At 43.0% G+C, this 18,546-nt stretch overlaps 1 protein-coding gene across 1 annotated transcript; it reads right to left on the bottom strand.

Annotated features, from left to right (window-relative positions):
* Positions 1-728: 728 nt before the first annotated feature.
* Positions 729-11,939, bottom strand: LOC113975564 (ubl carboxyl-terminal hydrolase 18-like). The gene is made up of 10 exons (XM_027699723.1): positions 11,769-11,939; positions 10,307-10,403; positions 8,900-9,042; positions 5,842-5,921; positions 4,872-5,018; positions 3,951-4,046; positions 2,785-2,955; positions 1,930-2,061; positions 1,473-1,522; positions 729-968 (listed from the first exon to the last, which is right to left on the bottom strand). Exons 1-10 carry the CDS (start codon positions 11,872-11,874, stop codon positions 881-883), a joined length of 1,110 nt encoding a protein of 369 aa, XP_027555524.1. The 5' UTR covers positions 11,875-11,939; the 3' UTR covers positions 729-880.
* Positions 11,940-18,546: the final 6,607 nt, after the last annotated feature.

The following is an 18,546-nucleotide window of genomic DNA, read 5'->3' as shown; positions in this document are numbered from 1 at the left end:
ACTTCAAGGGCAGAGAGGGAAAGGCGAGGGCAAGACAATTCCAGCTGGCAACCATGAGAAGAATACTTAAGGAAAATCCCAAAAGTTCAAGCACAGCAAGGCATCTTACTTCCCCTATCACAGTGTATCCCCTGCATCGTGCAAAATCACTAATTAGCTTCAGAATCTCTGTTACTCTGAATATTTTCCTCTCTACAGGAAAGAAAATGCATATGAACACCTGATAAGTGTGTTAAAACAATAATCACCTGCACAAATATATATATGAACTCATCTTGTAAATCAGACCTGCTACCATAGCTCCTGATTTAAAACACCTCGTTGTGCTGATGCCAACTTTCAATACATCTCAGCCCCTGTAGTGATTCGTTTTCAGGGAGGTTTTAAGGAGTAAGAGTCACTGGCATGTGGCATAAAGGTTCTGATCCTTCCTGCAGCTGTTTCTGGTGACTTTTGGGGTCTCCTGCCCAGCTTGCCAGCATCTCACATGGTGCTAAAATGGCAAAGTCTCAAGCTCTTACTGGCTATCAGTGCTCCCCAGTCATACCACACACCTCTCTGGAATATCACACAGGTTTTCAGGCCAAACCCTTCCCCTGTATGGGAATTTAGGCATCGGCATTAAGGAAACTGCTAAGTCAGCAGAGACAAGGACTAACTAACTATCTTTTAAAGATGAAATGAATATGTAGAATCACATAAATATAAAAAATACATGAAAGAAAAAGTTTTAGTTGCAACAGTTCTTAGATCCTTTTTCTAGCTGAGTGTTTTTCATAAATAAATGTGAACACAGAGGTTGCTGAGTGCAAAATGTCTTTCTTATGGAACATTTGTACATGTCCACTCTTGCACAGAGGTGCTGAGCTCCATGGACAATTCACAGCTTTCCTAGACACTCTGATAGCCCTGGATAGGGCTGCTGAGGATGTTTTTTCATGTAAATCAAGAGATAGGCCGTTTCTCCCCTGTAGAGGCAAAGAAAAAGCAAAATGCGATGTAAATGTTTGAAGATCTAGGTCGCAAGTAACCTCCCAGGTTTGCTTCTGCTCAGCTTTTCGTGGTTTGGATCAACTAAGCTGACCCTTTCCAGTGTTCCTGAGAGAGCATATAAAGCTGACTCCCTGTCAGCACTTTAGCTTATAGGAGGGATTATCTCCCTCTTATAATTATCCCCCTCTCATAAGCTATTTTGTGATGCATCAAAACAAAAAGCATGGAAAAATCCTGATTGACGTATCTAACTGCAGTCAGCCCCATTTGTGACTAATCAGTAACCCTAGAGGCTCCCAGTATAGTCATATGCAGTCCCATCAGAGTAATCAGAATACAAGGATGCCTCTTCTACTCTCCTGCATACCCACTACATCCCAGGCAATATGCAATTCAAATCACTTATCTTCCCTCTCTTTGCTACCCTCATTCCAAAGTCCAGAGCAGCATTAGGTAAAAACAGAGATATGTTTGCATACCAGTGGAGGTTGGAATGTCCATAGGTGCATTTAACATCATCCCATGATACCTAGAGAAGAAAAACACACAAGAGGAGGCTGGTAAAAACTCTTAGGAGATGGACACGTTATGATACCAGTGCACCAGTTCTCATAAGAGTGGTGGAAGTGGCACTTCCAGGAACTAAGCACCTTTTAATAAATTGGTTTATTGCTTTACGAGGAAAAACAGTTCCTCTTCTAACTCAGCAGAGTACATAAAGTAGGGGTATACATCAAATGGCTGCTTTTGCAAGTCACAAAGCAGAACCTGAGGCCTTGTTTGGTGCAGAAGCAAGAGCCTGTAGCAGAGGTGCACAAAGCTCTGCAGCTCCAGTTTCTTTTCCTGATTCTGTTTAATTAGGAGTCAGTCAGACTAAGCAAGATCTGGAGGAGTGGTCAGGAAAGTACAAAAAGAAACGTGGACTGATCTCCTCACCTGGCGAACCTCAGAATCATTAAAGCAATACCATTTACACTCTGTGAGGCTTTGAATGTAGGCACAGTAATGTCCACAACTAGCTGATCCTGAATGAGCAACAACAGCAAAAAGGCCATACTGCCAAGTAGCCTGCAAAGAGACACAAAGAGTAACTTTTAGTGCAGCAATTCTCATTTGCCATTGACTGAAGAGAAGCAGCACCCAGGACAGCAAGGACGTGGATTTTGTAAGGAAAAAGGAAGAAGAGCAGATTAGCCTTGAGGATCCTGCCTTTTTTGCTCTTACCCTCATAGTTTTGCCTGCCAGCTATGGGCTGGCAGCCTCCCTGGAGACCACAGGAATGTGAAAAAGGTAGTAGAACAGCAAAGGAGTTACACTACAGACAACATCACACTGGTGACTTTTGCTTTTGCCACATTTCCCCTTTTTATTTCACAGTAAGGGGGACAGATCCACAGTGGGGCAGATCACTCTCATCTGCTTGGCAAAGCTGTTGTTTCCTTGCTAAGCTCAAGTCTGTGGCCAACAACACCGCATGGGAAATACCAGGAATGGAGTTCCCCTGCCTTGGACTGGTGAGATATGTAAAGCCTGGCTTTTGTCCTTATGGCAGGAAGGTCCAGTCATTGTGCCTTTGGTGATTGAGCACAGAATGCTGAATAATGACTGAACCAGTTAAAACCATGGGATGTGAGGCAACACCAGACACAGGTGAAAGATGTCTGTGACAGATTTTTAAGACAGGCACTTTGAAATCAGGCAAGTACTGCTGTGATCTCTTAAAATTTTGAGACTTGAGCAGAGAGGAGAAGAAAATCTTCCCTTTTTTAGACAGCCTTAGGAGTATCTCACCTTTTCATTGTCATCTGCTTGGCACTGATTTTCTGTCAAGACTCCATTGAAATCAAGGTCCCGTGGGAATGGGAGATAGTGACTAAGCTTGTGCGTGTAGCATGATTTTTCAAAGCAGAAGCGCTTTAGGTGTATGGTCAGAGTCTGTGGCAGATAGACGAGCTTCATGCTCTGTAAAGCAATAAATAATGTGATTGAAAACTAAGGAATAAACGCTGGGGAGGTAGGCTGGAAACAGCCATTGGCACCCAGTGCACATAGCATGGAGAACAGTCAGTGCTACAAGTGAATGACTGCCAATTGCATCAGACAGCAGATGCCAAACCTTTGTAGACCGTTTGCTCACAAGACACATAATGGAGCTGTGATAATCAAGTTTCTCAGCTTCAGTGTGATCAGCACCCAGGCTCGGGTGTGTCAAGGGCTGCTTCATTTCTCATCTGCTTTCCTAACCCTAGATTGGTAGCACTAGGTAGGGTGAGGAGAGGCAAGCCAACTTCTTTGTGACATGTGACCACTGGAGCTCCATGAAGGATGTCAAGCTGACAGCTCATTTCTTCCAGCACTGCCTGTTGCTGCCACGGCTGCCACTAAGACATATGGATTCATTGTGGCCTCACAGGCAGCCCAACAGTGAAAATGTTTTCGGAAGTTCCCTCCAAGCCTTGTGCTAAGGCATTCTCCCTCACACTGCTCTCTTTAATGCACCTGCCTCTTCATGAAACAGCTAATTCATCATCTGGCACAGACTGATACTCTGAAAAACGGGGAGCCCAGTGGAGAGCAGGGAAGAAAGGAAATCCTCCTACAGTATCCTACTTTTAGGTGTATGCACAGTTCAAGTAACATATTTTTGTCCACCTCTGCAGCTACGCAGCAGTAAAGGCCCACAGCGGACACACAGAATAAACCAACAGAAGCTCCTCTTCTCTGTGACAGAGTAAAACTCATGAAATCCTTTGTAGCAAGAGCTATGTCTACAGCAGGAAACTTCCTAACAGGAGGAAAGATGCATGTGGTTTATACCTTGCTGATACTTCTGTGCTGACAAATCTGAGTTGTTGATCTCCTCTTAAACTGATATGGTTGAGTCCTTTCCCCACTCTTCCCGTCCTAAAGAAATTTCTCTGTGTGAGAGACTTATGGGAAAATAATTCTCTGATTACCTGCAAAAAAGGTGTTTTCATTCCACACTGTTGACAGAAACACATGTTTTGACCAGTCAGCTGTTCTGGATGGAAAAAGTACTGTAAACAGTCCTCCTATGAAGACAGAGGAGATTTCTTTCAACTGAATTCCGTCAAGCTGGGTTTCTATTTCTACTTTATTTCACAGAGCACAAACAAACAACAAAACTACAGAAGGCATATTTTATTCAAAGGACAAAAGACTGCCTAGCAGCCTAAAAAAAGGTACCCCGTTTTTCCTAGCTTTTATTGTGATTGCACTAGTTGGGGAAAAAAAATAGGGTACCACATTTTTCGCAAAGCAGATGTTGATGTATACGTGTCTTTTATACCTACTTCAAAGCTTTAGAGGTTTTCAAAGAGTAATGATGAAAAAGTATAAAGTGGTCAGGTGGTCCAATGGTGAACTGGCACCTCAAAAATCCACTATATTTGTGGCAGCACCTACACAGTCACCAGCACTGCTCTATCTGCAGCACCGATTCAACAGTGAAAGAACACTGCACTGGGCAAACGCAGTGTGTCTGGCCAGGGATTCCAAGTTATCTAGGGCACCTCACTGTGGTATCTAAGGTCTCACAGGTACACATCACTGTGTAGTTTAAGTCTTTGAGTCTGTTACAGAGTATTTAGCCAACACTCTTTTTAGAAAGGTGATTCACGGACTTTATTTTCCAGCCCCTAAATCAAACAAATTTTTTGAGACCTCTAAAACTCTTCCAAACAAATAAGAAATGTGAAGGAGAAAAGACCACCCCCTGGTGGTCTCAAACGCTCTATAGAAATCTTGCAGAGATTCTAGATACGACACAGGAGACACCAGTGCTGCAAGGAGATGGCTCCCACAGTGAACAGAGGGGAATCTTTCTCCTAAGGGAACAGTGTTGCCACTAAACTTACCAGAGTCTTCAGCCTGTGAGAATTGGAATCCAACACCGGCAGTGGAAGGGTTAACATGTTGCTGTTGTTCTTTATTTCAAAAGAGCAATTCTGACAGGCCAGATGCTCCTGTATGCAGATAGTGTACAAATCACTCAGCTCTTCAACCTGGAGGGACAAAAAAAGGCCAAAACAAGGTTTATGAAGATGACAGACAATGTATTTCCTTGTGGGTGGAAAAGTCCACGTGCACATGTTATTTCAAGCCAGGTTACTGCTTTAATGTTTGAACCAAGATCTAACACTGACTTATGCTGGCAGGCCACTTCCCACAATTTAAAGGAGGACAACTCCTTCCCCTCATCCCCTGTTAGAGGGGAAAGACAGCCTATAACAAGATCAGAACACTTAAATGTCTGCTTTGATGCAGAATTGTACTGTTTTGTTTGAAACTGCAAAAGAAGCCTGTCGTCTGTATGAATAAAACTATGACTGAGTCAAGGAAGAATCACTTTTCTCTTCCCAGTCTGATAGAAGAAACTGTCATATATATAACGTACTAACAGTGACTAATTAGAATGAAATGCACATGGCTGACTTCAAAAAATGGAAAAGCTGTGTCAAGGCATGCCAATAAATGCTTACAGAAATTTGGGGGGAAAAAAACAAATGAAAGAAAACTAAATTTGATGTTGCAAAAAGATCAATTTTTTACATATTAATCAACTCTCCCATTAGAATGGAGACTCTGGCATACCCTAAAAGTAGGAAGAACAAACATTAACTGTAATTCAAAATGTTGTAGGTTATGAGATCAAGACTTCCTCTCCCATTTGAAAGATGTGAGGAAAGACCCAAACAGGGGATGGATAATTTTAAGAATTTAACTTAAGACAATTGTCAGTGAACGGGATCCTTCTTCAACGAGCAGAGGAAACAACACATGATAAGGGCCAAAGGACCTGGTGTTCATTTCAGTTACCATCCTTACCAGCTCTAGCTTTTTCATCTGCTTCTTTATCAAGTTCCAGAGACGCAGAAACAGCTGAGCAGCATCATGCTGCACGAACACTGGACAAACAGAAAATACAACCCCAATAAGTACTATGAACAGCACCAAGCACAGACTTCCCACAGATGGCAAAGGGAGAGTTATTGTCCCCCATTACATCCAGTTTCTTGTCCCTTGCCACTCCCTGCCAGGGACAGAACTTAGACTGGACAAGAGCTGCAATCTCTCTGTGTGACCTGAGCAGGCAGTGGGAAAAGATAAGAGGGCTTGCACCACCCAGTGCTAAAGTTGTGTACTTGACACCACGTGCAAGGCCAAGAGTACACCAAATACCTACCAGAAAACAGGGCTCAGGTGTCTCACTGATTTGAGAGCTGTATTTCATAGCATCATAGAATGGTTTGGGTTGGAAGAAACTTAAAGGACATCTCTTTCCAACCCCCCTGCCATGGACAGGGACATCTTCCACTAGAACAGGTTGCTCAGAGCATTTTCCAACCTGGCCTTGAACACTTCCAGGCATGGAGTATCCACAACTTCTCTGGGCAAACTCTTCCAGTATCTCACTACCCTCAGAGTAAAGAGGTTCTTCCTAATATCAAATCTAAACCCAACTTCTTTCAGTTTAAAGCAATCACCCCTTGTCCTATCACTAGATATCCTTGTAAAAAGTTCCTTTTGAATCCTGCTTAGAAACAATACAGGGAAGATTCTGTTCTCTTTTTCACCTTTATTACATCACAGACCTTTTTCCACCCGTCCCCTAGTGAAGGCTATAATTCTCCTGAGTGCTGAGATAAAAATACGTCTCACACACCAAATAGTATAAACCCCTTGATCTCTATCCAGGCAAAAAGCATATGGTTTCAGCACAAGAAGCCAAGTATGATGAAGTGACATTATGCTTTGTCTTTCCACTCTGGCTAAATTGGCATATTAGGAAACCTAAGGTGGTGGGATACAGCTCAATGCACAGCTTGCTTAGAATGGCTCAGCAGGGAATTGCTTCAAGATTAAACTTAGGGGGAAAGAAAAGAATCTACATCCTTGAACGTGAAGAACTGATTTTATCAACTAGTGATGAACTCAAGATTTAGGAACTGGGCAAAAATTACATGTGGTATAGCAAAATCATAGTATTTCTGGACTACCTTTTTGCTTGATCATAGGTGGAACAAATTTTGTAGAATAATCCAACAACCTGATACGGAAGTGCTTTCAACTTCCCAGCAATGCAAGTGTGCAGGTACTGACTTCAGTTGTGTTCTAGTAAGATTACAGACATCTCTGATTAAACAAAGCTCAGAACATACACCTTTCCTCATGTCTAATAGCACATTCATGATCCAGGAAAAGAACCACTTTCTGAGATGTTGGAGTTTAGGAACCACACCTGAATTTTAAAGAAGAACAAGGTGGGAAATAGTCAAGCTTTACAAATTCCCTTTGGGCATCTCTCTTTGACAGGAAGAGAGAAGGCAGACTGCAAAGCCATTCAGAGTAAGGGGGGAAATTAGGCAAACAGAAATATTTAGTTTATCTTGCATTCCTCCTTAAGAAAGATGGCTGGCTACCACCTCCCCTTTCAGTGCTGTCCTGTTTGGGCAGGAGAGTTGGGCTGATTCCAACGGGACGATGTGCAACAAGGCCAAGTGCCAGATCCTGCACTTTGACCACAACAACCTCCTGCAACGCTACAGGCTGGGGACAGAGTGGCTGGAGAGCAGCCAGGCATAAAGGGACTTGGGGGTTCTGATTCACAGGAAGCTGAACATGAGCCAGCAGTGTGCCCAGGTGGCCAAGAAGGTCAATGGCATCCTGGCCTGGATCAGGAACAGTGTGGCAGCAGGACCAGGGAAGTGATTCTGCCCCTGTACTCAGTGCTGGTGAGGCCACACCTGGAGTGCTGTGTCCAGTTCTGGGCCCCTCAGTTCAGGAAGGATATTGAGGTCCTGGAGCAGGTCCAGAGAAGAGCAACAAAGCTGGAGAAGGGACTGCAGCACAAGTCCTGTGAGGAGAGGTTGAGGGAACTGGGGTTGTTCAGCCTGGAGAAGAGGAGGCTCAGGGGAGACCTCATCACTCTCTACAACTCCCTGACAGGAGGTTGTAGCCAGGTGGGGGTTGGTCTCTTCTCCAAGGCAACGATCAGCAAGACAAGAGGGCTCGGTCTTATGCTGTGCCAGGGGAGGTTAAGGTTGGATATTAGGAAGAAATTCTTCACAGAAAGGGTAATCAGGTATTGGAATGGGCTGCCCGGGGAAGTGGTGGATTCTCTGTCCCTGGAGGTTTTTAAGATGAGATTGGATGTGGCACTTAGTGCCATGGTCCAGTAACCACGGTGGTGCTGGATCAAGGGTTGGACTTGATGGTCTCAGAGGTCCCTTCCAACCCAGTTGATTCTATGATTCTATGATTATACAATAAAGATCAGGACATTTGGATACACCCTGTGAATTTGTACACATAGACAGACTCCCAGCATCCTACTGTCACCAGTCACCCATGCATTCAACAGTCTCTCTCCTTTGGGACTTTGACCAGTTGGGAGATTAAGACAGTAAATTCTTCTCTCTGCCCTTATAAAAAGGAACAGGAAGTATATAGTTTCTATTCCCAGGGATCTGTGTGAACTTATCTTTTCCACACTATCGCTTTCTTCTAATAAGTAACAGCAGCTATTTCACTATTATGATGCCAGTACAGCAAGACAAATCAAGCTACAAGCTGTCTTCTCAGCCCTGAACAGCCCTTTCCCTTTGGTCAATATCTGTAGCTGAGTCTTCCAGCAGTCTGATAGACTGCTCTCCCTTTGGACATCAGCAAGGACATACAGCAGGGGCTTTTTTCCCCCCTCTTCACAAGCAATACACAGCATCGCACTCACAAGTGGGAAGCAGCTATAAAGAGCACTACATCATCATGTACCTAACTCCTGACATTTCTGCATGGAGATGCTGGAGTCTGCACTACTTGTTAGTGCTGGGTAATCAACACCCTGGTTTGCAGGCAGAGGTGAGCACGAGGCAGTGCTGCTTACATTCCACTCTGTGTGCTGAAAGGCAGCAGGCGAGTTCCGTGGGACGAACAGCTTTGCACTTGCCACGTTGCATCTTCTCCAGCAGCAGGAGCATTTGGTACGGGACATTGTTCCTCTGCGCAGCACACGGTGGCACTGTGATCCTATAAAGGGAAGAAGCAACACAAATGGTCATCAAGCAGCACAATGGAGAAATATTAGACATCACACCTGAAGGAGCAGAGGTAAGTAGCCCAGCTAGCAACTCAAGAGGAACCAAAATGGGTATATTTTCAGCGAAAGAAGGAAAAAGGGGAAGCAGTCACCTGCACTAGCTCACCCCACAGTGCAGGCTGACAGTTCTAAAGTGAAAAGCCACAATGTTAAGTTGGCCTGCTCCTGAGTAAGGGACAAGCCAAGTAGGACCTCAAGTGCTTTCTGGGCTATAGAAATAACATTAGTTACAGCCAGTTTCAGAGCTGTTCTTCCCTCCCACTGATTCATGTCCTCATTCTCAACATACCCTCAAAATTTCATGGGCACAAAAATCATAATGCTTGTATTTCAACTATATGCCAACTGAAAAGTTCTTTATCCTCCCTAAATTTATTGCAGTTCACAGGTTTTTCTAAGTCTTTCTTCTAATAACCGTGGTAACCTACTGTCTACATTATTTAGCTTTGCCCATTCATGACACTTCGCATCTCTGCACGTCTGTAACATCTTCTTTCACCTCTGCACAGTAGTGAGCGTCTAAGAAATGTAGAGAAAGAACTGAATAGGAATGATCCACTTAGATGATTAAAGCTGCAGTGAACTGAGTAAATTGAAAACAAATCAAACTAGTTATTATTGTAGTTGGTAGGGAGGCAGAAGCCCAAATCCTCCTCACAAACAACCAGGGAGAACAGTCAAGCAAGACAAAGTAAAGCCATGTATTCTTGATCTGCAACAACATTCTTAATCTTCTCTATGAGGTGCTAACCAGGGCAATCAGGGGCCAGAGGCTGAGGATTACTAAATGTTTATGTTTACATGCTTAAAGTTACAAAATTAATAGTGGATACGGTTAGGCACAACACATCCTTTCTTAAAAAGGCCTATGAGTAAACCTGGAATAAAATCATATCCTCTTTTGGAAAAGAGAGATACAAGTCATAAAGACTCAGTTCAGGACTGCAGCTTACTGGTCTGCAAAGGGCACACACATCAAAGATGACTAACAAGTCAGAATACTGCAACTTCTAGTTTTGCAGGCCCTAGACTATGTATGACAGACACAACAAGGCAGAGACCTTGCTGAGGGAGCTGAAAGCACCTTTGATAGCCTCGATGATCTAATCCTTCAAATGTACATCCCATATGAAAAAGAGGGAGAGGCAACAAAGCAACAATGGAAGTATCTCTGGTAGTTCAAACAAGTGGTACCTTCGAAGTATCCCTGTGAAGTGTATATTCATGAGGAACACTTGGAGCAGAGAGTTCAGACAGCAGCTCTGTCCAAGGTTATACAGTCCAATAGCTCCTGTAGGAATAGAAAAAGAGGAAGTGAGGCCTGGAGATAGGTACAAGAAAAGAAAGTGAAAATTATTTGAAAGTGGAAAACTCCTCTTGCCATTCAGTGATAGAGGTCGAGCATCTTGGTCAGACCTGAAAAAGTGCTCGGTCTATTCTGTTGCTCAAGTAGATAACATTCGGTTTTGTTTGGCGATTGACAGGAAAAATCCAAGTAAGCCTGGATAATGATACTCAGATTTCTCCCAGTTCCTCTATTTTCAGTCCTCTGAAACCACCTGAAACACCTAAACAGAAAATAAAACCACAGGAGGCAAAGGCTGCCTGTACGAGGACTTTTTAGTCTTTTACACAGCAAAGCCTAACAAAAAAATGAAGAGCTCCATGTGGGACGAGATCCTAGCTGTCCATCACACAGGATTCAAGTTTCCCCTTCAGCCTGTCTCTGGTATGGTTTTTTTCAGTTTCAAAGAAAGGAACTAGCCTGAGAGAAGAAGCAAGTCACAGCTGTTCCTGCATCTAAAAAGGTGGCATGTTCTGTGCCCCACTGTGTAGGATCGTGACCAAAGCAAGCACAAAAAGGGTTAACGAAGCAGTGGACATTTCCAGAACAGAAGAGAATGTGGCAGAAGGTAGGAGGAAGTGTCTACAAGGTGTGTGGAGCCAAAGGTCGCGTGACCCAGAACAAGAAGATGATTGAAGAAAAGAAGAAAGCGTGTTGAAAGCTGATAGCTATAAAGATGGATGTTAGTTGTTTAACAGGTAGAAATATGCACACTGTAATTTTATAGGGCCAAGTATTGCTTGTTGATAGGTTGAAGAGGCTTAGCTAACAGACCAGAAACGAAACTAGTTCCTCTATAAATAGAGGCTTGAAACAAATAATAAACGATTCTCTTGCTGACCAGCGAGGGTGTCCGTGCCTCGGTCGCTACACCCCGCTGCAGTATACGTAACTGTGGTCAGAAATTAGAAATTTTGCTTCTGAAGTCATCACCAAAGAGAGAGAGGACATGGAATGGAAACCCAGAACACCTCTGAAATACATACAGTCGGTGGTAAGGGTGGGCCTAGTTCATGGTTTAGGAAATCTAGAATCAATGCTGGCTCTGTTTGGAAAGAGACAGAGCCACCACCTAGACCTTTTGGGCTGCAATGGCCAATTTGAGGACTTAAAAATGGGAAAAAGCTATGAGATCCTCATGCAATCCATTCCCCCAAAATGGTTATTTGGCAGGACAAAATGGGAATCATCTGCATATTCCTCAGTGAAGAAGTAAGGAATAGGAGAAAATGAAGCCTGAGGACAGAATATAGAACAGCAGCCATTAGAAACAGAAAATATTACAGCTAAGAACAGACAAAATATTTTTACCATTTTTTAAGTCTGCCACACCAAAGACTGATGTGAGCCTCCGTTCTTTGGCCTTCAGCTCTTTGACTTCATCTCTATTACTTTGTACTTCAGCTTCTGCCTCCATGGTCTCACTTAGTGCCAGATCTGGTTTCTTGCCTCTTTCTTGACGTCCACTGTTTTACCCCATCTACAATATTGTAAAAAGACAGAAGGATGTCAGAGAGACACAGCAAGATCAGAAAGAGTGGGAGCATCCAAAACCACCGGATTTGTCTGTGATATTTTCATTATGAAAAAAGTGAAATCACAGAATGGTTTGGGTTAGGAGGGACCTTAATCTAGTTCCAATCCTCCTGCTACAGGCAGGGATGCCACCCACTAGATCAAGGTTGCTCAGGGCCCCGTCCAGCCTGGTCTGGAACATCAATAAAATAAGTAAGATTACTGCAACAGCATTTGGTGTATTTAAATAACATGGGTATTGTAGCTGTGCAAGGTAACAGGGCTTAATGGCAATTGCTCATCCTGTCTTCCTCTTGAGGCTATATAAATAAATGAACCTTCAGTTCCACAGAAACAGCTCCATCTAACTAGAGAACTCCAGATATCCCTGTTAAAGAAGATTTCATAAATAAGATGATTAAAATTATCCCAATGGCAGATGTTGCAAAACTCCTATGTTTAGTAAAAGCAACATTTTATCACCTGAAGTACCCCAAGTATTCAAAAGGGCAAATTTCGCCTTTTTTTAGCCTTTTGACCTGATAAGCATGTTTGGTTTCTGTGCTGGGCTGTCTGCATTGTTTTTAAGTGCCTTAGTCACAGCTCTACTGTGGCACTTTGGACTGCAATTTTGAAAGACATTTAAGAACTGAAATATCAGTTTCTTTTTCTGTTCCTTCAAGTGATCACAGGCAAAGCAACTGTTTACGCAAGGGAACCATTATAATACCTTGACTGTCGACAGACCATTACTCTGAGACATTCTCCTGTGACTCAGCTACCGACTACTAAACCAAAGTAAAAATACACAAGCAAAACAATATGATAATTGTTCAAATGCAATTATACAAAATTGAAACTTTTTATAAGCCCACCTCCAACACAAAGAACAGAATTAGAAAAAAGTGGATATGCTTAGGGCAGCATTCACAGGTGAGGAGGGAGGACCCACAAAACAAATGCTCAGATATTATTATTTTACAAATATTAAACAGCACATAAAATGAACCTAAGGCCAGGTGCTGAAAGAATGAAGAAAAGCTACCAAGAAAGGGAAATAAGCAAAATATCCTGATTCCGCCTTTCACAAAAAGAAAATCTTTGTTTTAAAAGCATGTTTTCAGGTTAGCTGTGCCTAATAATGTCAAATATCAAAGCTCCTGAAGATTGAGGCAGAAAAACTAGAAATGGATTTTTTCCCAATTATTACCTTTAAGTTTAAGTATAATTATTTCCAACTGTACTTTTGAAGATTACTTTTGAACTCTGTCATACACTCATATTCACTAAAAATTGTAGAATTTGCTGAGAAGTTTATTTGGGAAAAAAACCCCCAATTCTGACAAAGATAGATTGAAGAATATTACTTTTTATATACCCAAAATCCAGTGATTAGAACAGCTATGGAGGAAAAGAGAAATTTTATTTGATTTCTTCCTTGGCAAAACAGTCTGAACACACACTGCCTCTTTCCTTGGAATTGATTTAACAGTGCATTCAGGTTTCTGAAAGCCCAGCTGGTGTGGGAGCCCATCTGGGCCTGTACCATGAGAACCACTCGGTTTAGCTGGTTGGCCTTAGCCAAAAGGCAAGGGATGCTCACAGTCAGTGAGGATGTCGAAGAAGACGGAAAGGAGAGGGACAGGCAGCGCAGAGGTAGCAAAAAAACCAGCTAGGGATGTAGCAGGGATGAGGCAAACCAGCAAGACATTACTTTTGTCAGGAAAGATAAGATTAAGGGTGGGATTAATAAGTAAACTCAGAGCTTTGGGTGACTTGAGAAATAGGCAGAAAAATACTAGGACATGAAGATGCAGGGGGATACAGAGAGAGGAGGACTTGGGTTTCTGGTTCAATGAAACTCTCTCCCAGGCACCTCTAGCAAGAACCCGGGTACTGGAGCAGGGACACGAATACAGTTTCCCAACCCTGGCATGGAACTGCCTCACTTTGGCTGGCTGTCAGCAATAAAGCATTCCTAAGATTTGCACTTGACCATCTTTCCCTTGCACAAGTGTATAAAAAAACTGGTGAGTGAGCTGAGGAACTGAGGAGCAGACTCCCCTCCTGCCCCCAATTTCTCCTCTCTCACCAGAGGAGCAGGGTTACTTAGTTTTTTTGCAGGTAGGACTCAGTACCTTCAAGTATGTGGCTTGGCTTCACCAAGCAACTCCACTAGCACTGGGCATCCTGTAATCATCTAACCCTCTACTTGCTCTCCCTCAGCCAAGCCCATCATTCTCCCTCTCATCCTGGACTGTTCCACAGTCCCTCTGCCCTCCCAAGACACTGGCTTCTCACAACAAACCCCCAGTGGTGCCTTCACGCCCTGTGCCTCGAAGTGCCCCTCTGCCTGAGGAGCAGCCCCATCTCTGCCCCTGGTCACCCCTTCCCCACCATCATCATCTCCTTTCCCCTCACGGGCATCTTGGGGCGCAGGTGGTGCTGGGGTGGGCGGTGGGCTGCAGGTGGGAAGGCCGGGTTGGATGAGGCTCTGAGCAACGTGGTCTAGTGGAAGGTGTCCCTGCCCATGGGAAGGGGGTTGGAACTAGGTATCTTCAAGGTCCCCTTCCAACCCAAACCATTCTATGATATTATGACTCTGTGATGCCCCGAGGTGCTCCTCGAAGGGCTCCAGCAAGGACTCAATGTGATGACCCATCCTCAAGGGGAAGTACCTAAGAGCGCATCACCTCCACACTTCTGCGAGATGTGACTGAAAGGAGACTTCCCACCCTGTTGTCGAACTATTCTCCCTTATTTCCCTCTCTTTTTATTACCTTCCCTCCCGGCACACTGCCCTTCTGCCTCAACCTATCTCACAGACCAGCAAAAAGACTTCTTACCAATTATCGCAGGACCCAGCAGCACTTCGAGCCTCGGCCGGACCTCACGTTCATACCGCACCTGGTGACGAAGGGGGCAGCGGGGGGCTCGGACAACGCGCCTGCCGCACCGGAGCGGCGCGGAGGAGCCGCTCACCCGGGGGATCCGGGAGGGCAGCGGGAGCCGGCAGGGCTGCGGGAGCCGGGAGGGCAGCGAGAGCCGGCAAGGCTGCGGGGCGGAGCGGGGCCGTCCCGCCGCTCGGGCTGCGTCAGGCGGTGGCAGCGCCCGCCCCGCAGTTTTCATTTCCCGCTCGGCCGGGAGAGGGGACAGAAAGTGAAACTCAGCGCCGCCCTGGGCCGCTTCCCGGCACGGAAAGGCAGCCGAGGGACCAGAGACCTCCCCCAGCTCAGCGGCCGCTCGCGGGGAACTGCTGAGGGTGGCACAGCACTGGAACAGGCTGCCCAGGGAGGCCAGTACTAAATAAATACTTGAGAAAAGCAGCAGTGCTTGGTTTTGCATTAAGGCTAAAGTATTTTTTTCCTGCTTTTCGAAAGCTGCTCAGGATGAGGAGAAATTGCTGAAATTCCCTCTGAATCCCCTAGCTGCTCGCTGTTGTCCAGTCTCGTGAAATGTAAGTAAAAGCAACTGCAGACGCTAAAAATGGAAATCTTTCACCCAGTCTGTTCAGAAACACACATTTGTAAAAGATTCAACAACACTGATATAAAGCAGAAGCAAGCAACAGCAATAAAGCCATTTGAAACCATTACAAGGACAATTTTAAAAAGTCATAAAAATAGAGTAAGTACAAAAATACATGCAATTCTGTAGTTCACTCAGCAACTTTTGTGTCACATTCAGTTTCATGAAAAACAAAGCTGATAGAACTATTGCTCAAGAAACAAAAACAACATAATAACCTACTTGCATGACAGTCTGATTTGATGCTTGGCATCACAGTTCTCAATAAACCCATACACAACACAACTATGTTGAAAAAATTATTCTATTAAAGCTGCTAATATTTGCATTAGGTTATCCTGTTTGCAACTTGCCTCTCAGAGTTCATAAGTTGATATTCAGTGCATGATCAATGACTCTCTTTTTCCGTTTCATTTTCATCCATGAAAAATACAATATTCTGAAAACCTCTCATTTTTTGAGGCGAGTGCCAAGTTTGATTCTGCATTTTCTCTAAGAGACAGTAAGAACAAATATAGAATTTTAGCACACTTCAACAAAAGTAGTAATGTATTTGACCTGTATTAAAGACTGTATCTGACAGAAGACACAAATAGCAGGCAGCCATCCATTCATAAAGAAATTATTCAGCATTAACATGGCCATAGCCTTAATGAATTCTTAATGAGATAATGCTGCTTACACTGATTTTCCATGAACAAAGTTTTTATGGCATTATACAGTGGACAGGCATATAATTTAAGGAGCAGCTGAGGATAATAAAGAGATGAAGCCCTCTATTTACCCGCCAGCCAGGAAAAAAATCACAGAACTCCATACATTCTTGTGATGGCATGATCTCTGCAGTGGCAAGACACAACTGTCACACTGTGTTACCATAGTGCACTTCCTCCATGAGGAATTACAAATGTCACATATTTAATGTGCTTTAGATGTGATTACAGCACCCAAGTTCTACCAAAACAGTATACGGTTTCCCAGTATTTTCATTACAGGTTTCTATTTCCAGGTATGTTTGGAAGTGTTTTTAAAAAATGCAGTTTGCCAAATTGATACCTGGTACAGAAAATGAGAGTGAAAAATCTCTTGTTAGGTATCAGTGTGAGACTTAGGGAGTTTTTTGAAACTATTCATTAGATGTTGCTTACAGGACAATCAGTAGGTCATTTTCCACATTAAAAAGAACAAAATTTCTTTTTAAAAAAATGTATTCTAAATAGGGAATCTCGAATTCACTTCTGGAAACAAAATTAAATTTGTATTTTCTTCTTGTATAGGGCTTCTTCTTGAACTAAAAATATTTTTTAATATCCAGGTGTAATCTTAGTTCAATAGGTGAAAGAAAACTCCAAACTAATGTCTGAAAAGTGGCATTATCTACAGAGGTCCCTCAGCCAACTTGTCCTTTATATATTAAATCCTGTAATTATGTAATCATATGATAAATCACAGTAAATTTGAAGGACATTATTTTAATCAATGAAGGACATAATTTTAATCAAATAAAAGATCTAGTTTATTTTTTGACTGAAGCTTGCATAATGAAGGAAATAAACAGGTTATTTTCTATGGCCCTGAACACTTGCAGTTTCTGTTTGTGTTTATGAGGTAATTGAAACATTTTAGCTGTTGTTTAACATCTAAGCTTCAGTGAGTATACATCAAGACATCACTTATTATCATTTTAAGTAGATTTTTGTGCTCTTTTTTCTTATATGTGTAGGCAGAAAATATAAAACCTGATTTAAATTAATCACCCTACTGTAAATTCAATATAGTGTATAAGTAAAACAAGTAACTTCAAACATTGTGGTGGATTCAGATTACAACTCAAATGAGAAACAGAAACCTTTCATGTCCAAAACAGTCAATCTAATGATCAAATTACAAGAATTTTTTTTAAATAATTCATAATGGAGACAAATTTTTCTATAGTTCATGTTGAATTTTCTACTTGCGTTCCTAATGCGGGGGCCACCAGAATGAAACAGGGTGAACTGTAAACGTATTGGTTGCACTGGTTTCACGTTTGTCTCCAAGTGTAAAGCAACACTCTTAATACATAAAAGATTTTCTGTTCCACAACAAAAAAATCCCCCACACAAACCAACAAAAGAAGTGGAACTCAGAAACTGTAGGTAGGCAACTCAAGCACAAGGAAATTATTTTCAGAGTGATAGCCACCTATCCAAAACATAGTGTAAAACCATTAATGTTTCCCTAAGCTTCAGTGAAACTTCAGAAGGAAGTCATAAACTCCATTTGAGATATTCTATGGGTGTGGCCCTACTGGGATGACATTTTAATGATCCTAATTAACCTCTTGGTTAGTTGTTTTAATTAATCATAGATAGCGTGTAAGGCCTTAAATCACTTTAAGCCAGCATACACCAAAAGTAAACACACTTCCAAACATTTCAGAAGGCCACCTCTGACCTCCAAAAGTTGATTACGTTTAGAAGTTGCTCCAAAACAAAAGGTACCAGGTAAAAATAGTGGTTGCTCTCCCTTTCATTCCCTGAGCACTCTATCAGAAAGGTCTCGCTGTCCTGTATCTCTGCTGGGCAGACAATCATGTGCAGTACCAACAGTAGGACTAGGTGTTTCCTTTCCATTGGAAAGTACTGTCATTCACTGTCATTCACTACCAGGGACTACTCTTGCAGTCTGCATCTAAACGGAAAAGTTTCCAGCTCCAGTTTGCACAGAGAAATGTGTGAGAGAAAAGCCTGTTCGGTCTCCTGCTCTGCGCTTTCCACCTCAGCTCTAACTACAATTACACATGAATGCTGAAAAGTGAGGCTGAAAGTGTGTGATGGTCCTTACAGCTGCAAAGGAAGGTGGGACTGCACATTACAAACTGTAGAGGAGAGGACTGTCACTTGATTGTGGTGCAAATACAAGGTTCCGAATAGAAGGGGCCATGTGAGAGCAAGCTTTTTGTCCCAACACATTTCTCTCTCAGAGGCTTATGGAGCATCAGGCCCTTCTTGGTCTCGTCAAGTACAAAATGTCCATGTGCCTCTCACACAGAAAAATGTGCTAG

This window comes from Neopelma chrysocephalum, unplaced genomic scaffold, assembly GCF_003984885.1.
Source record: "Neopelma chrysocephalum unplaced genomic scaffold, ASM398488v2 Primary Assembly neopelma1_139, whole genome shotgun sequence".
NCBI classification, from domain to species: Eukaryota; Metazoa; Chordata; class Aves; order Passeriformes; family Pipridae; genus Neopelma; species Neopelma chrysocephalum.
Note: the sequence above shows the minus strand (reverse complement) of the source record. Positions and strands in the feature narration are given on the sequence as shown.

Bases quoted from the DNA above. Each gene is read 5' to 3' on its own strand.
- LOC113975564 (XM_027699723.1), bottom strand. From the start codon at position 11,874: ATGGAGGCAGAAGCTGAAGTACAAAGTAATAGAGATGAAGTCAAAGAG. The intron at 10,404-11,768 runs GTAAAAATATTT...CTATTCCTACAG, and splicing joins TGTGGCAGACTTAAAAAATG to GAGCTATTGGACTGTATAAC. The intron at 2,062-2,784 runs GTGAGATACTCC...GTCTCTTTGCAG, and splicing joins AAGCAGATGACAATGAAAAG to GCTACTTGGCAGTATGGCCT.